Source organism: Diaporthe amygdali, assembly GCF_026229845.1.
Source record: "Diaporthe amygdali strain CAA958 chromosome Unknown NODE_3_length_2959817_cov_65_330692, whole genome shotgun sequence".
In the NCBI taxonomy this organism is placed as follows: domain Eukaryota; kingdom Fungi; phylum Ascomycota; class Sordariomycetes; order Diaporthales; family Diaporthaceae; genus Diaporthe; species Diaporthe amygdali.
In genome coordinates, this window is record NW_026517023.1 from 1388366 (window position 1) to 1405542 (window position 17177).

Here is a 17177-nt window from a genome sequence, read left to right on the forward strand (position 1 = left end):
CATGTGTGTGTGTGTGTGTGTGTGTGTGGTTTTGCCAGCGAGCACTGTCCCGCCCTTCCGTCTCTCTATGGGCTGTGAGGCTGTAAGGCGTGATACTGCGGGCGCCAGGAGACAACCTTTCGCATTGCGATTGGCCTTTGTACAATTTTCCGGGGAAAATGCACACCGGGTTTCGGATTCGGGGGAGGGCATGAACAGATCTAACGGCTCCAGTGTCGCATGAGAGACCGGGGGCGAGGGTGTCCTCTCTAACATCGGACGGACTGACAGCAATGGGGACAAAGGGTCTTCTAGAACTTCGACCGGAAAACCCGCCCATACCCCTTTGGTTACCGCGTCCTCGGGTCGTGGGTTGCGTGTCAGGCGGGTGAGTCGCAGGGGTAGCCCGGCGTGCTGGTCTGTGGAAGGGCGGCTCAGGTGACCGCGAGCTATAGGGGGTGTGGGCAGGATGTAGCTGGCGTCGACTTCGTGTTGGATGAATTGTTGCTCTGCTTTGCTGTTGATTAGGATTAAAGTCACTGCTCTACTTGTAATCATCTCCTGTTCGTCACCCTTGGTGCTATGGTTTGTTGTAGCAGCCTACGAAGGCGAGACTTCAAATTATCTTGGGGCGGCTAGTCAATATGAGTTGGGAGGAACGAGGGTGAGGAAAGGCACATACTCAGCGACCACAACTGTCGAAAGTGCTGTTTTTTATGAGTCGTTGAGGTGATTTGTAGGTTGAATCCGCGATCCAAAGTCCTCAATGTAAAATTCGACAGGTTCATCGCTCACGAAATGAGAGTGTACAGAGCATTAAAGGCATGTGTGTTCTATCTTGTAACATGTGAAGTGGGGGAAGCGATGAGCCTGACACCACTTTGGCGATGAGTCTCGATGCAGGTATACCAATCACATAACGTTGTAGTCTAAACGAACCGTCAGTGATATTTGAAATCGACGAACACTGTTGGAAGGTAAGTGGGAGCCTCGCGTGGGGAGCACGAGTATGTGAGCTAGCACTTTCCCGCAACCACAACTCATCACGAAATCCCCATTCCTAAGTTTGGGTGTAATTAGTAAATGCTCAGACCATCTTAGAAGCTTTGGCGACATCTTAATCAGAATTCTTGCCATCAAGAGAAGACCATGCCTCCTCAAACTGGTCCTGGCGCTTCTGGCCCATAGTGAACAATCTCCCCCCACCCCCCTCACAAAGATATAATCGTGCCCGGGACGAAGTACGGTCTTCATGCAAAAATTTAAACCACCCAAAGAAATGGAGAGGAAAAAAATGATGCTCGAAGGAAGCCAAGAGGCGCGACGCTAGCCGTGCGGCCGCGTCCGAAGACGACGACGACATCAATGCAGTCATCAAGCTGAGCTTAGTTTTACCAATTGAGGTCCTTCGAGCACCAGGACTTGAACCCGTGGCCTCGAGGTTTCCAAGTGAACTTGGATCGATATCGAAAGCGTCAGACCACTCGGCCACGGATACAAGGGTCGTTACAGATCAGGTGAAAATCATGTCCTAAGTAGCAAGGACAAGCTCGGTGACTGTGACTTGGGCCAGGAGGTAGCTGGTCTCTCCGTGTAAACAGGAATCAGATGAAGGTTCACTTCACTTCAGAGCCAACGTCAGGCCCAAACATGTACCCTGCTTCAGTTCTGCCCTCAGTTCGATCCCACCCCGACGCCTATCTGGCACCTGGCGATGATCAATTTACACCCTATGCTCCTTTCTACCTCTATGTAATGGACAGACAGATTACCTAGAGATGGTTTTAGCGGAGAACTACGAGGAAACCAGAAATTGGAGCTCAGCTCACACAAAAAGTCTCAGGGCGTATCACAGAATACATTAGACAGCAGAATGGGGTCAGGTGCTTCGGAACACTCAGGTGCGAATTCCTCGCAGAGGACCAGTGGATTTGTCACACACGTGAAGCTGCCTCAAAATACATACAGAGGGTCCATCCAGGTGATACTCTTACTCCTCCTGATCGTGTGCCTCATAATCCTGCTCGTCATAGTCCTGCTCATCACAGTCCTGCTCCTCATGATCCAGCTCCTCATTGTCCTCCTCATCAGCAAGGAAGACGTCTCCTCCATTCGCCCAAGGGAAGTCAGCCTCGTCCGCCGCCTGCAAGAACAAGGAGATTTGCTTAGCCAGCAGACCATGCTCCCGTCCATCTGTCCTGGGCTGGAGAATCCATGCCCAATGGGCCTCTGCCAGAGAAGAAACAAACTGTGAGAACTGTTTCTGGGTGAGCCTCTGCGGCCACTTCATAGGGCTTTCAACCCACAGCTTCGCCAAGAAGCGCTTCCAGATGCGACGGCCTTCTCCCCGTGTGATGTCCTCACGTCTGGTTAGGCCCCACAGGTATCCATTCTCAATCATCTCGGCCGCCTTGTAGAAGACTGGGCTGACGACTTTCTGCACAACGTTCTTGTCGATGTTTTCCATATCGTCAATGTGGTTCATATCAGCGCACAAAGCCCAGGCAACCTTGTTTTCATTCTCCCATCTGCCCAGAATCGACCGCTTTCCTTTGGTCTCGCCTGGGAATCGAAAACCAGCCTTAGGAATAGCTTTACGGAGCTTGAAAGGGTACTTCTTTTTTGTCTCAGAGAGTAGATTGATGGCTTGCATCGCAACCGAGAGGTCGACGATGGGAGAAACTTGCTTCACAGGGGAGGGGAGGGTGTTGTTGGGTGAGTCCGCATTCTGGGATGGACACTCGTTGGCTTGGTTTGCAATCTGGGTCTGGACGACGGGGGAATCTTGCTTCGGTCGGAAGGTGAGGGCGCTGAGGAATGAGTGGCTCTTCTGGGACGCGTATCGATCTTGTTTCGTGATCCTGCCAGAGAGCGTCGTTCTTCCAGCAACAGGCTGGAATTTCGGCTTGGAAGCCGCCTTCATCTGGTAGGGAGCCATATCACTGTGTTGAAAAGGGTAAGCTTGACGACTTTGACGAAGGTCGGTAAACCTGCAGTGTCGCGACAAACAAACCTGCAAGTGATGCTGGCGACGGGCCAGACGAGTAGCTTTGTTAGCAACCCTGCAAGTCTTGATGGTCTGGCCCTCAAAGTGGGATAGTCGAGTCTTCAAGATCTTGAAAAGATGACGAGGGTAGGTGAGGGCTGAAAGCGGTGATTGTAAGGGAGAGTAAACAAAGAATGGTTGCGATCCTCGTGCTCCACATTGCCCATGGCAACTTTTCAAAGCTCAGTAAAGCGTTTGACACGGGGACTCGTTGAAATGAATGTGCTGAGCTGATTAGTAGACGCAATGCATTTGCGCAAGTGTCCGGACAGCAAGACTTCATCCAAGCTTTCGCACGCTGGCCCAAACAGGGCCGTTATGCTTGTGCCAACACAAGTAGGGAGAAAGCTAGCAATTCACTCGGCTTTTAATCACGAAAGTAGGCATGGGCAAGTATTCTGCCATCCAATTAACCACTACAAGCCCAGACCTCATCTTCCACTTCAAGCTCGTTCGTTCACTCGTTACCAAGATCACAGTGCTTAAGAGTAGAGGGCCCCTTTCGTACCAACAAGTCCCACCATCCTCAACATCAACTACTCGCCTTCCACCGCCCTTCAAGGTCAAACCTGAAAGAAGCCATCAGCTACAGGCCACGATGGAAGACAGCGAGAGCTCGTGGACAGCGGGCAGCAAGGCCGCGGTAGTTATTTTGTGCATCTTCACCTTCATCTTGGTCTCCGCTTGCCCCATGGTTCTGGTACTCTTGTGGCTGAAAGTCAAGGAAAGTGAGTTGACAAGAACTTTGTCTCTTTGGATCCCCACCATACTTTTGGCAGATTACTTACTGAACATGGTCCAGCCGAGTACTACCGCAACATTGCGCTTCGCGAGGGAAATTTGCCGACGACTGAGCAGCCCATCTGCAAGCGAACACGCCAAAACCCACTCTCTGGCAGAGTCCGACAGCTCGCGTTGAAGATGCGTGGAATGGCCATCGCTGTTGGCGGGGCGCTTGCCTTACAGTGTCGTAAGGTCTTTGAGAAAGCTAGAGGGTGCATCTCGGGCCTCTTTGATAGTCATCGCCGCCGCCGAAATGGAAGTGGGAGCGTCATAGAAGGTATGATGCCAAAAAAAAAAAGGAAACTTCACCTCATTCAGATTGGATTATAACAGGCTGACCTTGCTTACCAACAGACCTCCCTATAATGCGCCACAAAGCCTGGCAGAAACTAGCCGAGTCGCATACGGAGGATACGGTCATCAGCTCCAAGGATGATGCAGTTGAGCTTAAGACTGTCGAAAATCCAAACAAAGTTACCAAGGCCGTTCATTTTGACTTGGGTAGCGAGGACAGCACGGAACCCTGCGTCCAGAAGCCAAAGCCTGCTGTGGTCGCGGGATCGAAGATATGAGAAAGGCTCGATGACAGGGGTTTGTAAGATTACAAAGACCATACGAGTGGACCACCAGATCTTTTCTCGAAGCACGATCGACGATGCTACAAGAGGATACAAGAGGTTGTACGTGGACGAGTGTGGGGGAAATATGGTTTGGCAACAAAAAATAAACCTCGGCTGTGGAGGACTAGCATGCAAATGGACGGCGGGAACATGGATGAGGTCTCCTCTCGATCACTTGTCAGGGGACGGTACTTTGGGTTACTGGACATGGTCTTAAGCATGAGGGCAGACAATGACGTCCGAGTTGTGATCTATTAAAAATTATCGTCAAGCCCGGTCTCGCCTCTCTTAGCTCGCCTTCAATCCAGAGATATCCATCACTGCCAAAATATGAACTGGAACCTCTTCTTCTCCCTCATCTCGAGCACGGACCGACCCCTCTTCCTCGTCCTCTTCTCCAACTGCTGCGCGTCGGCAGGCAGAGCAGGGAGAGGTTTGTTGGGAGGAGGATGAGGAGGTGGGCTGCTGAAGTATGTCCAGTTGGCCGGCAGTGAGTGCTGGCTGATTGGCCTCCGCATCGCGGGTTGGTGACGGCCTGTTGTGTTGCGCAGGATGTCTGCGATGGGACTTATGACAGGTTCTATTGTAAATTATCAGTATGATGAAGATTGTGTATCGTTCTGGGAAGGGGAAGCGTACCGTTGTCTCTTAAGCTGAACTTGTTCCTCAGCAGAGATCCCATCGAGTAATAGGCCCTCAGGTGTCTTGAACGCGAGGACCTCCTCAGAGACCTTGCTTTTCCTGAGCTGGTGCTCGAGATGGAGCACATGCTCGACCTTGCCATGCTGCGGCCGGTTGTGCTGGTGCTCATGATAGAGACAGGCCTGGCTTTCCTGCCTGGTATCCTCATCTGCGCCAAGTAGTCCTTCCACTCCTCAAACCCCCGCATGATGTCCTCCTTGGCCGAATTTGCGAGGCGCGGCTTCTCCGACTTGGATGCCTTGCATATCGCCTCAGATTTCCTCCATGAGATGAAGTCATCCCAGTCCTGGCATTGCCGAGGAATCACAGGCTTGGGGGGAGGCGTGGGTGCTCTGGCCGGTGTTTCTGAGCGTTCTTGAGGGCTTGTTTTGGGGCCGGGGCTCGCTTTGGGTGCAGGTATTATGAGAAGGTCTGCGCCCTGATGTCTGTCGTCGTAGACTGGGACCATAAAAATCGCGGTATTTTCAACGCCTTGTGACCTTTTTTTGGCTGAAGGAGCCATGGTGTTTCGGGTACTTTTTCTGGCTGGTGGTGTATATGTGGTGGAAGGAAGGATTGATAGGTGGGCCATAGTTCTTGTTGGATCCCTATGGAGAGGATTTCTGGATGCGACCGAGACAGACATAGCTTGAGGGTGATGGAGATGGTGGCGATAGAGTTTGCTGAGGATGGAGGTGCGGCTCGAGCTGAAGGTGAATTTGGATTATAAGGTTGTTCGGTCTACAGAGAGCAGTCACGATAATCAGGTGGCCTCCGGACTAGCCTAGATATTCATGAGGAGTCATCCCAAAGTGTTGGCGGTCTGGAGACCCCGGAAACGATGTCCAACACCGAGATCCACCGTATTCCTCATCTACAATCCTCATTTAGACATTCGGTCACGCGGGCAGACGCCGACATGGCGGTGTCTCCATATTCTAGCGCGCTTCGAGAATAATGCGTCTCAGACCGCAGTCGAGCTGGGTGCCCAAGGACGTCGCGCGATATTCTGAACGATAAGAAGAACCAAGTGGCTGTTTGTGGGGGCGGGTGAGCTGTTCTGGCCGTGCGATATGCAGCGAGTCTCGCGTATTAATGTCTAAATTGGGTCCTGACTCCATAGATAGATGGCGGGGACGGGGTCCTGCCAATGGCAGCAGTTGGTTTGATGCCAGGCCCCGAGTTGGGCTCGCTGTCTCGCGTTTTCCAAGGATGAAGTGCAGGAGCAAACAAGGGCGAATCGTTGCCTGAGATGCGAACCCACCTGAGAGAAACCGACGAACCGCGGGGAAGGCGTCCCTGATCTACCAGCGTGAGGGGACCGCGGACCTGGCGGCAAAAAGCCATGTTTCCCCGTCTTGAAACAGGCTGGTCCCACCGCAGGATCGTGAGATTTGGTACCTAAGCGTCGCGAGGCAGGGCAACAACTGGACGGACAATTGGAAGCTGCTGAGCTGTCAAGCTGCACAAGAGATTAGATATGGCCGACCTTGGTGGTGTGGGGAACGAACTGTGCAGCGCCCACGAACAGAAACCGGAAGTCTTTGAAGTCACAAGGGCAAAATCGCTCAACCGCAGTACGCAACGATGCATTGGTCTCTCATATTGAGGCCATCACTTGGGCCGTGCCATCATTGTTGCTGCACGAGTGCGGCGGAGGACATGGAAGAGATGGTCACGAGCCTGGTATCTCTGACTTCGGTTACTACCAAACCCCCTTGGCACTTGTGGAGGACCTACCACGTTGAACATGATCACTCAGGCGATGATCTTGATACCCAAAGCTTCGCTGATGGATGGTGTTTTGGCCATGATCCCACCACAACTGGCTCTGGACGTAGTGCTCAAGGAGCACCTTCAGCTTCGTCTCCTCCATGGCAGCCCAGGCAGGCGAGAGACTCCCCCATCCAATCAATTTACATCAATTCATGAGGGTCTGTCCCGGCTGTGTAGTTCAAGACCCCTGTGGCCATTCACCGCATAAAATGGAACACCTGATTGAGGTGACAGACTGACAAACAGTTGACGTACAAGGTGTCCAAGAAATGCTGAACAATAAGATGGAAGAGGAGACTCTCGGAGTGGAATAACTGCTCCACACTCCCACCAGAGTCGGGGGGTTGGTTTTGAGGCTGTTGAAGAGACTACAGTAGCAAAACTGCCCACTGAGACGGGCAAGTGCAGTTAGTAGGCTATCGACCTCACCTCCGAGGCGCCCACGTTTTGGTGCTCCGCACCAACGCGCAAGCGCGTTGTCAAGGCCAACCAAGTTTCCCATCTCCATTTCCAGAGTTCCTCAATCCTTCAGGGTTCTCTCCTTCCAAGCAAGATTGTCGCACCGATCGTCGCCCTCAGTGACTGCCGAGTGCCGGCCTCCACCTCTCGAGCTGGACCTCAACAATCTCTACCTAACTCGCTGTTCAACGATGGGCACTCTACCGGAGCTTCTGACAAGCTTCCGCGCCGGCAGCTTTCGTACACGTGGGACTGTGTGAACTCGTGGCTGGGATCTGCACGAACGACCGTTCTCATACCCCATCCCCATGGTCCCGCCAACCTTGCTGTCTATCGCCTCACTATTGCCAGTTTCAAAGAAAGTCAAATCTTTCCAATTGTTCACAGGAATGGAAACTTTACAGTCCTGTACCCAAAGTGTGCGAATACCAGGGGCCGCCGGACGTTGTTGTAAGCACCAATTCGAGATAGGGCATAATAGGGCAAATGACAGGTCCTAACCATGCAATCGGCTGAGCCGCCATCTTTAAACGAGCTGACAACATAAGGCTGGAGTACAAGCTGAGTCAACAGTCTAATCAGTTGCCGTCGCCAAGATGCTAAATCCGCCTCCTTTATTTCCCACAGTCTTGTTAAGAACCAGCAGACCTCTTGCTTTGTGTTGCCTCTGACCGCACCTTCGATGGATGCAGGAAGACGTCCTCATTTTCATACCCGATGCAACGATGTTGATCCGTCAGGCGGCGTCCCGCCGCCCATGACAGTGGAGCCACTACCTGCTCTGCATCTCTCACAAGCGTCGCCTCCCTCTAATCAGTGCAGAGAGGACTTCCGGGTGCCTCGACCTGAGGAGAAAGTGACCCCAGGAGACGAGAAGCGGCGATGACTCCTTCGTATATGTAGTCACTTCTTACGTCGTATCGTGTCGTCTGGTGGTCCTCCTGTGGCGGTATCGTGACACGAAGAAGCCATCACGAACTTGTCCCAGGCCCGCATGGCTGCCTATTTTCTTCCCGCGGGAGTTAGATCTGGCAGCCATTAGCAGGGTCGCACCTGGAATCAGGGCCTTAGAGCCACAGGAGATCCTGTGCTCTAGGCCCTGTCTGGCCTTACTCATCTCGCTAGACCCGGCGTAACCCAATCACTGTCAAGCTTAAAATACGATTTCTTGGCGGCTCGGCCACAAGAGGAATAGACAAAGGAGAAGCGGCTTGCAGGAAACCACCAAGCCACCCAGGGTCGCGATCCTGCTGTGTGACTCTGGGAGGGACGACGTGAGTTTTCTTTGGGTCTGAAAATCCTTTTGCTGCCTGGCCGTCCCTATCGCCTTGTCCGTTCAAATATACACACAATGGCTGCGACGGGACATCCCCAGTCTCTCTCCTTACGTCTCCATCACTGAGCACGCGACTCTCTTCGCCGTCACTCGTTTGCCTTTTTTTTTTTCCCAGTCTTCATTCAGCATGAAGGCATCACTTGTCCTGTCGCTGCTTGGCGCGTGCACACAATCAGCGTATGCAGTCGTCCAGTTCCCTTTCGCAAAGCATGGCAGCCCAGCGCACAACACCGCCGCCGGGGCCGCTACTAAATCGCGAGCCTTGAACCAGGACTTTTTCTTGGGAGCTTTGACATACGTTGTGAACGCCTCGGTCGGGACGCCTAGCCAGCCGGTGTCTCTTGTTCTCTCGCCATCCTCGTCAGACACATGGGTTGTCGATTCTAGAGCCTACGAATGCACATACTCCAGCAATTACTACAGCAGCTACGATGATTATGATACCTCTGACTCAGGGGATTCTACTGAAAGCACCGAGTCTAAGTACTGCGTATGGGGAAGCTGTAAGTAACAAGCAGTCCGGACCGCAGCTCCACCAGTTTACGATCTCGGATCTATCCCGCCCCTGGGCCCCATCCGGAGCAATGTCAATCACCGAGTCATACTCCGCCGTATGGGGTGCAATTGTCTTGATTCCCACGTGCTGACAACTCTCGCAGTCTCACCCAATGTTTCGTCCACATTCAAGGACGAGTCTTCTTCTTCTGATGACGACTCGAGCTCTAGCTACAGCTCTAGCTCTAGCTACAGCTTCAGTAACGACTACTCTGACGGATCATGGGCCTACGGGGGTTATTTCAACGACGTGATTTCCCTGGGCGACGTGACCTTTGACAACTTCAGCCTTGGCCTGGTCAACGATACCAACCGCTACATTGGTGTTCTCGGCCTCGGCTATAATGACACTAAATACTCAACCTTCACGGATCGGCTGCTGGAGCAAGGGCTAATCAACAGCACCGCGTATTCGATCTGGGTCGATGATGCGAAAGCAAACGCGGGCAACATTCTCTTCGGCGCTATCGACACGTCAAAGTTCGAAGGGAGCCTGTCCCGGGTGTCGTCGTACTACTCCGGCTATCAGATGCTGATGGCAATTTCAAGCATCAACGCGACGACAAAGGACAGCGGTGGGCCAATCACGATCACATACGATGAGGACAGTGACAGCTCCTACAGCAGCTCCTCTTACAGCTCGTCGTCGAGTTCGTCTTCCAGTTCATCCTCAAGTGACTACATGTTCACCGCGGTGTTCTCCCCGCCTGACGCCCTGAGCACATTGCCTTCGGACGTGGCCTCTCAGATCTGGAGCGTCGCAGGAGCTTACTATGACTCGGATCTGGAAATGGCTTTGATTGGGTGCAATGCTGGCAATGACGCCTCGACAAACTTCACCTTCAGGCTTGGCGAGGGCTCCGATGGCCCCAACATCACCGTCGCCTTGGAGGACCTAATCATTCCTGTGACAGACGTCGACCTGGCAGGCTACTATTCGACCTACGCGTCCTCCTTGGAACTTGACTCAGGGAAGTGCCTCTTTGGCGTGCAAAACGGTAGCACCTCGAGATACTCGTACAGCTCCTCGACCAGCTACAACCTCGGCAGCAGTCTTCTCCGCCGGACGTACAGTGTCTTCGACTTCGTCAATGACGAGGTCGCCATCGCGCCAGTCAAGTTCGGCGCGACTGAGACGAGCAACATCGTCCCTTTCGCCACGTACGGCGCCACCGCCCCCTCGTCGACGATGCGCTGTATCTATTCGAGCTGCTACGAGACGACGTCGTCAGATGGTACCGATTCCGACTCCGACAGCGACGTGGGCGGACTGCCAGCAGCGGTCCTGTCAGTGCCCGCGCTCATCGGAATGAGCTTGGGCATCGGCTTGGGCGCGCTCCTCCTAGGCCTCGCTGGCTTCCTCATCTGGAGGCACCGCAGGAATAAGGCTCTGCCCGCAAAAGACGCCGGGACGTCGGTGTCCAGTGCCGAGGCGGGCGAGTCGGGCCCCCCGCTGCCGTCGCGCGGGGCTGCCGCCGGGGCTGCTGGTGCACCAGAGATGACGCAGGCTTCGCAGCCGCGGGGGGCCGGCAAGGCGCCCGAGATCCCCATGCCTGAGAACCTGGCGCCTGTCGATGAGCGTCCGGAGGCTTCTACATCTACCCATGGTCACGGTCACGGTGTGCACGACGTGGAACCCACGGTGGCTTCATCGAGCCGTAATGCTTAATTACCCCTACCCTAATCTTAATGTCTGTTGTTTTGTTTCCTTGACTGTGGTACGAAGAAACAAGAAATCTGGTTTAGATACCCTGCATAGCATAGCGCTTTATCAATTAGAGGAGAGATACCCCCAGACAGCCTGCCAACGTTCCGTTCCAGCCCTATATGTGATCAAACAAGGCATATACGCCCGTAAGAAGTTCTCAAGGCCTTCATTTCGGCCCCGATAGACTACGAACCCGGGGTTGGACTTTCTCAGCTTTGAGGATTCCCGTGAATCGACCGCTTACACAGCTGAGCAGTACTCACAAAGACTCGAGTCCATAATTTACGCCCGAAAAATGGCAATACTGGTAGTAATGATGCAGCTGTCACAAAACACGGATCATAAACGGGATGATGATCGTGATATTCATTGCTCATTAATTGCGACTCAAGCCTTATAAACAGGGTCCTCCTCAGCAGCGTCCACGCCCTCGCTGACCACGCGCTGAACCGCTGTACCGATCTCCTCGTCGCCATCCAGAAGGTCGATCCAGCTGTTCTTGACGCCCTCAGCCTCGAGCAGCGCGGCCGACACCCGCGCCACAGCCTCCCTGCTCACCTTACCCCTGCTCGTCTTCGTCTTGCCCAGCTCGACCTTGCCGGCCGGGTCCAGGGACAGCGTCCCCGGGCGCAGGTTGATGCCGATGAAGTCCTTGCCCCGCTTGGCCGACTCCTCGTACAGCACCTCGTCGGCCGCGATCTTGGCCTTGTAGTAGTTGGGCAGGACCTTGTAGTTGACCTCCTCGGCGGCCTTGTCGCGGGTGTCAGCACATTTGTCATTGGTATGGCTTGCGCGGGATCTGCTCTTAAATCGGGAAAGCTATCTTACCTTCCAATCATCGTCGTTCCACCAACTGGGCTTGTTCCGGCGCGAGTCAAGGTACGAGATGTTGAGGAAGCGGGTGATGCTTGGGTGGTCTGCGGAGGCCTTGATGAAGTGGATAGCGGCGTCGCGGTCAACGGCGAACGTCTGCGTGTGGAAAGAGTCCAGTCAGTATTCCTCTGTCTACAATAAGTGCTTCATGTCAGGGGGCATACCCGCTCGGCTCCTCCCCTGCCTCCCGCTCCGGCACTCCAGAAGACGTAGTCGGGCTTGACCTCGTCGAGGATGCTCTTGGCCTGGGACTCGCTCTTGACCTCCTCGATGCTGCGCACCAGGACGTTGAGCTTGCCCTGCAGGCTCTCGCCGAGCTTCTGGATGGTGGGGACCTGCTCCTCGGTGCGGATAATGCTGGTCACGGTCCACGACTTCTTAAGCAGGATTGGCGTGATCAGCTGGCTGATCTTGCCATGGCCGCCAAGGACGAGGACGTGCTTGCTCATGGTGGACGTGGTGGTGATGCTTGGCCTGGAGAGAAAACACGAAGGGTGCGCCTGGTCGTGCTGTTATTGACAGAGGTGATTATGGTGAAGGTAGACTTGAATAGCATCTATCGTGGGGCCATCGAAGCGAGGGAGGGGCAGCTTTTGTGCCAATGCAGATGGCTCCCCACTCGCGCGCGATGAGTCTCGATGCTGCGATGATGATGCCATTCCTGGGCTGACATATAGGCGGAATTTAGCTTTTACGATGATCACCAAACACCATTACTCAGTCGTTATACTGTACTACATGCACAGGCCTCGAGAAACCAGCTTCTTAGGTGCGCTTCTGCAGGAACTCCGTCGATTGATCGACAGCTACCCATGTGAATGAGGGGTATGATGCAATTGCTCACTAAGCTTCACAGGGCAGAGCTCCGCCAAGCGGCCCCGTTTGGTACCGGAGCTACCGGCGTTGAGCACGGAACGGGCTTGTTCTATTGCAACACTGAATCATTGCCCTGTTAGTAAACAAGAAGCAGGTATAGGACCTCACCTTCAGATCGCGTTGCAAGCCTGCCTTTTAGAGAATATGTCACATATTTGGACACAGCAACTAGCTGTCCAGAACAAGAATATAGCAGAAGCTTCTTCGTCACGTCACCCGCAAGCAGATGAGCACAATGAAAAGGCATTGTTGATGGAAATCAAAAATTCGCCCAGGTCGAACCGGCAGGAACAACCAGACTGGTCAGCGCCACGATGTGCTATGCAGCCTTTCCAAACTAGTCACAGTAATTCTTGATCTACTGTAGCTCAGGCTGTAAGTATGGGGAGAAGGAAAGTCAGTTGAAGCGAAGGTCCGGGGACGCGGGTTTATATATTCTTTGACGCTGGCTTCTGCTCCATGCGCAGCGCGTCCGAAATCCCACCGCCTTCCTTTTTACCCAGCATCAGCCTAGCAGAACCAAGGCAGCAACACCCCAGTGCTGACTACAGATCTTGATTTCGCGACATATCCTGCATCTCGTAGGATTGTCTATGCAGGCTTATGTCTAGTTCAATCTCTCTGGCTCTTGTTAGCCGTACGATATCGAGCCGTTGCCAGAAAAGAGGCATTAATCCACCTGCTCGCCACGCAAGGTCGGAATAGGAATAGATTCTCCATAAGATGAGACATCTTTATTCCAAGTTTGTGATGACAATTGTTCAAAGTCCTCGCAATGAAGAAGATAGAAATCTGAAAAACTGCCTGTCTCATCACTTTAACTGAATCGACAGCATCTCGAGCGCACAATTTATCAATTATTAACCACTCGATTTTGCCGCGTGATCAATATGCGATATCGAGCTATCTGCAGGCGGACATGCTCAGCTCAAGTCAATGCTATGATCCAGACTACCTAAATCGCGGCCGCATTTCCTGCCTTTTTATGGGCGATGGAGAATATCACCGATGTGTTTCCTTCATCTTTTCAAGTTCTTCATAATTAATTAACGACATCTACAACTGCTCCCTGAACGGAATAACTAACACAACAGCAAAAGATGGTGAGCACAGGTTTTCATCAAAGTTCTGTCAGATCCGTGCTGTTGTCTGTGTATTCCGTCGACCGAACCAAGGGGTACAGTACTTGCTTAGTGAGCTACCAACCACACAGGCGCTGACGGCCACCCCGGTATGCTCTCAAAACCTAAATATTCAAGACCGCATTTAACCTGTTGTCGAAGGCCCGACAAGCAATTTTGGACGTTGGCGCAAAGATATGAAATGCATGTGGCACACCCTCATACAAATGGAACTCGACAGGGACACCAGCCTTGACAAACTTCTGCACATAATCGAGCACCTCAAACAGAAAGTTGTCCAGTTGTCCCACATCGATATACATAGGAGGAAGGCCTTTGACCTCCTCTTTCCTGATCCGAGCCGCAGCCGCATGCCGCGGCACCGTGTCGGATCTGTGCAGATCCCCGAGATAGGACGCCCAACTCGTGACTCTGTCGACCATAGTGAAGACGTCGCGCCCTCCAGTGTGGTCCGTCTCCGTCCGGTCGTCTATCATCGGGTAAATCAGGATCTGTCTGGCGAGAGGCGGCGAGAAGCCTCGGTCCCGCGCCATGATCGCCAAGGCCGCGGCGAGGCCCCCTCCGGCGCTCTCGCCAAACAAAGCGATGCGCTTCGGATCGATGCCCAACTTGGTCGCGCTGGATCGTAGCCATGAGAGCGCTGCCCAGCAGTCCTCGAGGGGTGTGGGGAACGGGTGTTCTGGGGCCAGACGATATTCGACGGACCAAATCTCGGCCCCAGCCGAGACGTAGGGCACCAGGTCGGGCATGATGTCTGTAACGCTCACGGTGTTGTAACCGCCGCCATGGATGTGCATAATGGTCGGGCCAGGGCGCGAGGGCGAGGTTGCGAAGCTTTTCCTGCGGTAATGGTAGATGGGGACCTCGTGGCCGTCCTGACTGCAAGTGTATTGGATGGTCTGCTCAATATCTTTGGGCAGCGTGAAGTGGTTAGCTTTGACCTTGGCCTCGATCTTCTTTCTGCGGCCTTCAATATCGTGAAGCGGAAGAGATTCGCGCATCCGCGCACTCTCCAAAACTGGACTCGCAAGCTCATACCACTCAGGATCGTATCTCAGCTCAGACATTGGTATCGACGACAATGTAGCTGCTTGAATCTGTGCCGTTGCGTATCTTTTCCTTTAAGCCTTTACAGAGACTCTGGTGTATGAAAGAAGCATTTGGGCTAGAGCGTGGTGAGTTCAAGGCGATAATTTGCTAGCGAATTGGTTTTGGGGGTCCTCCTCCCAGACACATCAATACGAGGACATCCGGGTTGGGCCCCAATATTTAGTCTCAGAACCTGTTCAACTGAGGGGCTGGCGTAGTAATCAGGTGCTTGGTAAATACTGCCTGCAACCACCACTAATTCGCTCGTACAAGCTGCCCAACTACGCAACTGTCGGTAATTTGAGCCAATTAATCCATATACGTTGTGATCACTGTGCAGAGTACATATGCAGTAATACAACATCGCTGGCGAGTGACCATGCCCCCCGCTCATAGCCTCCAATGGCTTGCAGACTCCCTATCTATCTACTCCCCAATGGCCTTTTTTAACCTCTCCTTTCTAATCAAAGTACATAGCAACGTTTCCATGGAGAATTCCTTATACTTATAATCTCTTCATTAGACTCCCGCCTTCTACGCTGGTGACAGGATACTCCAAAAGTTTTTCGCCAATCTAAAGACATTATAATCATGTCTTCCTCATCTCTTCATATCAAAACAGTGGGAGTCGTCGGCGCTGGCCTCAGTGGGATTGTGACAGCTGCGCACTTGCTCCGCAGAGGAACCAATGTCACTGTTTTCGAGAGAGCGAACAGTCCGGGTGGGGCCTGGAAATTCAACCCAGAAACGGATCGGGACCCGCCATTTCCCAGCATTCGACCACCGAAGCCAGAGTGGGATGAAATAGAAGGATTGCAAGCAAATGGGCTAAGCCTCGAAGACGCGGTGAAGCTATTCGATCCACCGGGTCCAGTATACGCTGATATGAAGAGTCGGGGCAGCGAGGAAATCATGCGTACCTCGCTTGAGGGCTGGCCAGAGGGAAAACGGGCGCCTTTGGATCACACCGAGGTGGTCGCTTATCTTCAGAAAATTGCTCGAGATCATCACGTCCAAGAAACGATCATCTTCCGCACACGGGTGGAATCGGTTCTTAAAAGCCCAGATGACCATCAATGGCAGGTTCAGACCTCGAAGCTGGTTGTTTCACCCCCAAGCTATACACTGAGCAAGGAGTCTTGGAGCTTTGACGCCATTGTGGTGGCTTCAGGCAGATACGGACCGCCGCGTGTACCCGATATACCAGGCCTATCCATATGGAAGCACAGATTCCCAGGCCGGGTGACACATTCAAAGCAATACCGCTTTCCTACACCGTACCGCGGCAGAACAGTGCTGGTTCTCGGGGCATTCATTTCGGCCATGGAAATCACAAATGAGCTTGTCAAGAACGGCGCCCGAGTTTACCAGAGCGCCAAAGACACTAGAGCTGATCTAAGGGACAAGTCCAAGCACGAGAACGCTGAGAAAGTGGCCATGGTCGCGGAGTTCACTCTCCAGGGCGACAATGCAAATCAACCCACGCCAGGCCCCCCGATCCTAGATGATGATAGCCCTATTCCAGGGATGGCGCGCCTCCAAGATGGCCGGGTCATAGAAAATATCCACGACGTTATAATCGCGACGGGATACCTAACCGTGTTTCCATTCCTCGGCCCTCTGCTAGAGCAACCGGATACAGCTCCACATGACGCCGACGGAACGGTAGTTACTACGGCCGACGGCAGAACAGTGCACAATTTACACGAGGACATATTCTATATCCCTGATCCAACCCTCGCATTCATAGGCGTTTCACATTTCGCATCTACCTTTTCGCTGTACGACTTCCAGGCCCAGGTCCTCGCTGCTGTGTTCTCAGGCAAAGTTCGACTCCCACCGAAATCCGAAATGCAAGCAGAGCAAAGGCGCAGGAAGGACCGGTTGTTGCCAGGGACTATTCTTAATAGTCTATTCCTGTTGGACGATTTCGTGATTAGCAGGCTGATGCGGTGGGCCAATAAGGATTTGATGTCCGGTGGCTACGAGCCACTTCCAGGACCAAATCCCGAGTGGTGGGATGCGTTCAGGAAGGAGAGCGAAAATTCTCGTCCCGTTATTGGAGCTTTGCAGGACAACTACTTGGGCACTTATGGAGTGGAATGGCAAACGCTAACCAGTGCCCAATTCAAGAAGAATTGAAATGGAGCCCTGTCTGGTTGCGGATTACAAAGCCCGTCTGAGATCTGCCGTTTTTGGACTTCAACCACTGAAGAGACTTGAGATGTGTCAAATGATATATGCGACTGCCTCT

The 17177-nt window shown here is 53.1% G+C and overlaps 7 protein-coding genes across 7 annotated transcripts; 3 read left to right on the forward strand and 4 right to left on the reverse strand.

Moving 5' to 3' along the window:
* Positions 1-1969: 1969 nt before the first annotated feature.
* Positions 1970-2902, reverse strand: J7T55_002813 (uncharacterized protein; the record flags this gene model as incomplete). Its single annotated transcript, XM_053137925.1, has 1 exon — positions 1970-2902. One exon carries the CDS (start codon positions 2900-2902, stop codon positions 1970-1972), a length of 933 nt encoding a protein of 310 aa, XP_052998681.1.
* A 721-nt stretch (positions 2903-3623) lies between these two features.
* On the forward strand, positions 3624-4380 carry J7T55_002814 (uncharacterized protein; the record flags this gene model as incomplete). Its single annotated transcript, XM_053137926.1, has 3 exons — positions 3624-3753; positions 3828-4085; positions 4163-4380. 3 exons carry the CDS (start codon positions 3624-3626, stop codon positions 4378-4380), a joined length of 606 nt encoding a protein of 201 aa, XP_052998682.1.
* A 365-nt stretch (positions 4381-4745) lies between these two features.
* J7T55_002815 (uncharacterized protein) lies at positions 4746-5632 on the reverse strand (the record flags this gene model as incomplete). Its single annotated transcript, XM_053137927.1, has 2 exons — positions 4746-5008; positions 5068-5632. The coding sequence occupies 2 exons, from the start codon at positions 5630-5632 to the stop codon at positions 4746-4748; spliced, it is 828 nt and encodes a 275-aa protein (XP_052998683.1).
* A 3175-nt stretch (positions 5633-8807) lies between these two features.
* Positions 8808-10904, forward strand: J7T55_002816 (spartic proteinase; the record flags this gene model as incomplete). The annotated part of the gene is made up of 2 exons (XM_053137928.1): positions 8808-9183; positions 9340-10904. The coding sequence occupies 2 exons, from the start codon at positions 8808-8810 to the stop codon at positions 10902-10904; spliced, it is 1941 nt and encodes a 646-aa protein (XP_052998684.1).
* A 426-nt stretch (positions 10905-11330) lies between these two features.
* J7T55_002817 (NAD dependent epimerase/dehydratase family protein) lies at positions 11331-12265 on the reverse strand (the record flags this gene model as incomplete). Its single annotated transcript, XM_053137929.1, has 3 exons — positions 11331-11693; positions 11772-11912; positions 11981-12265. The coding sequence occupies 3 exons, from the start codon at positions 12263-12265 to the stop codon at positions 11331-11333; spliced, it is 789 nt and encodes a 262-aa protein (XP_052998685.1).
* Positions 12266-13938: 1673 nt separating this feature from the next.
* J7T55_002818 (uncharacterized protein) lies at positions 13939-14901 on the reverse strand (the record flags this gene model as incomplete). Its single annotated transcript, XM_053137930.1, has 1 exon — positions 13939-14901. The coding sequence occupies one exon, from the start codon at positions 14899-14901 to the stop codon at positions 13939-13941; it is 963 nt and encodes a 320-aa protein (XP_052998686.1).
* A 613-nt stretch (positions 14902-15514) lies between these two features.
* Positions 15515-17065, forward strand: J7T55_002819 (FAD protein; the record flags this gene model as incomplete). The annotated part of the gene is made up of 1 exon (XM_053137931.1): positions 15515-17065. The coding sequence occupies one exon, from the start codon at positions 15515-15517 to the stop codon at positions 17063-17065; it is 1551 nt and encodes a 516-aa protein (XP_052998687.1).
* Between the last annotated feature and the right edge of the window lie 112 nt (positions 17066-17177).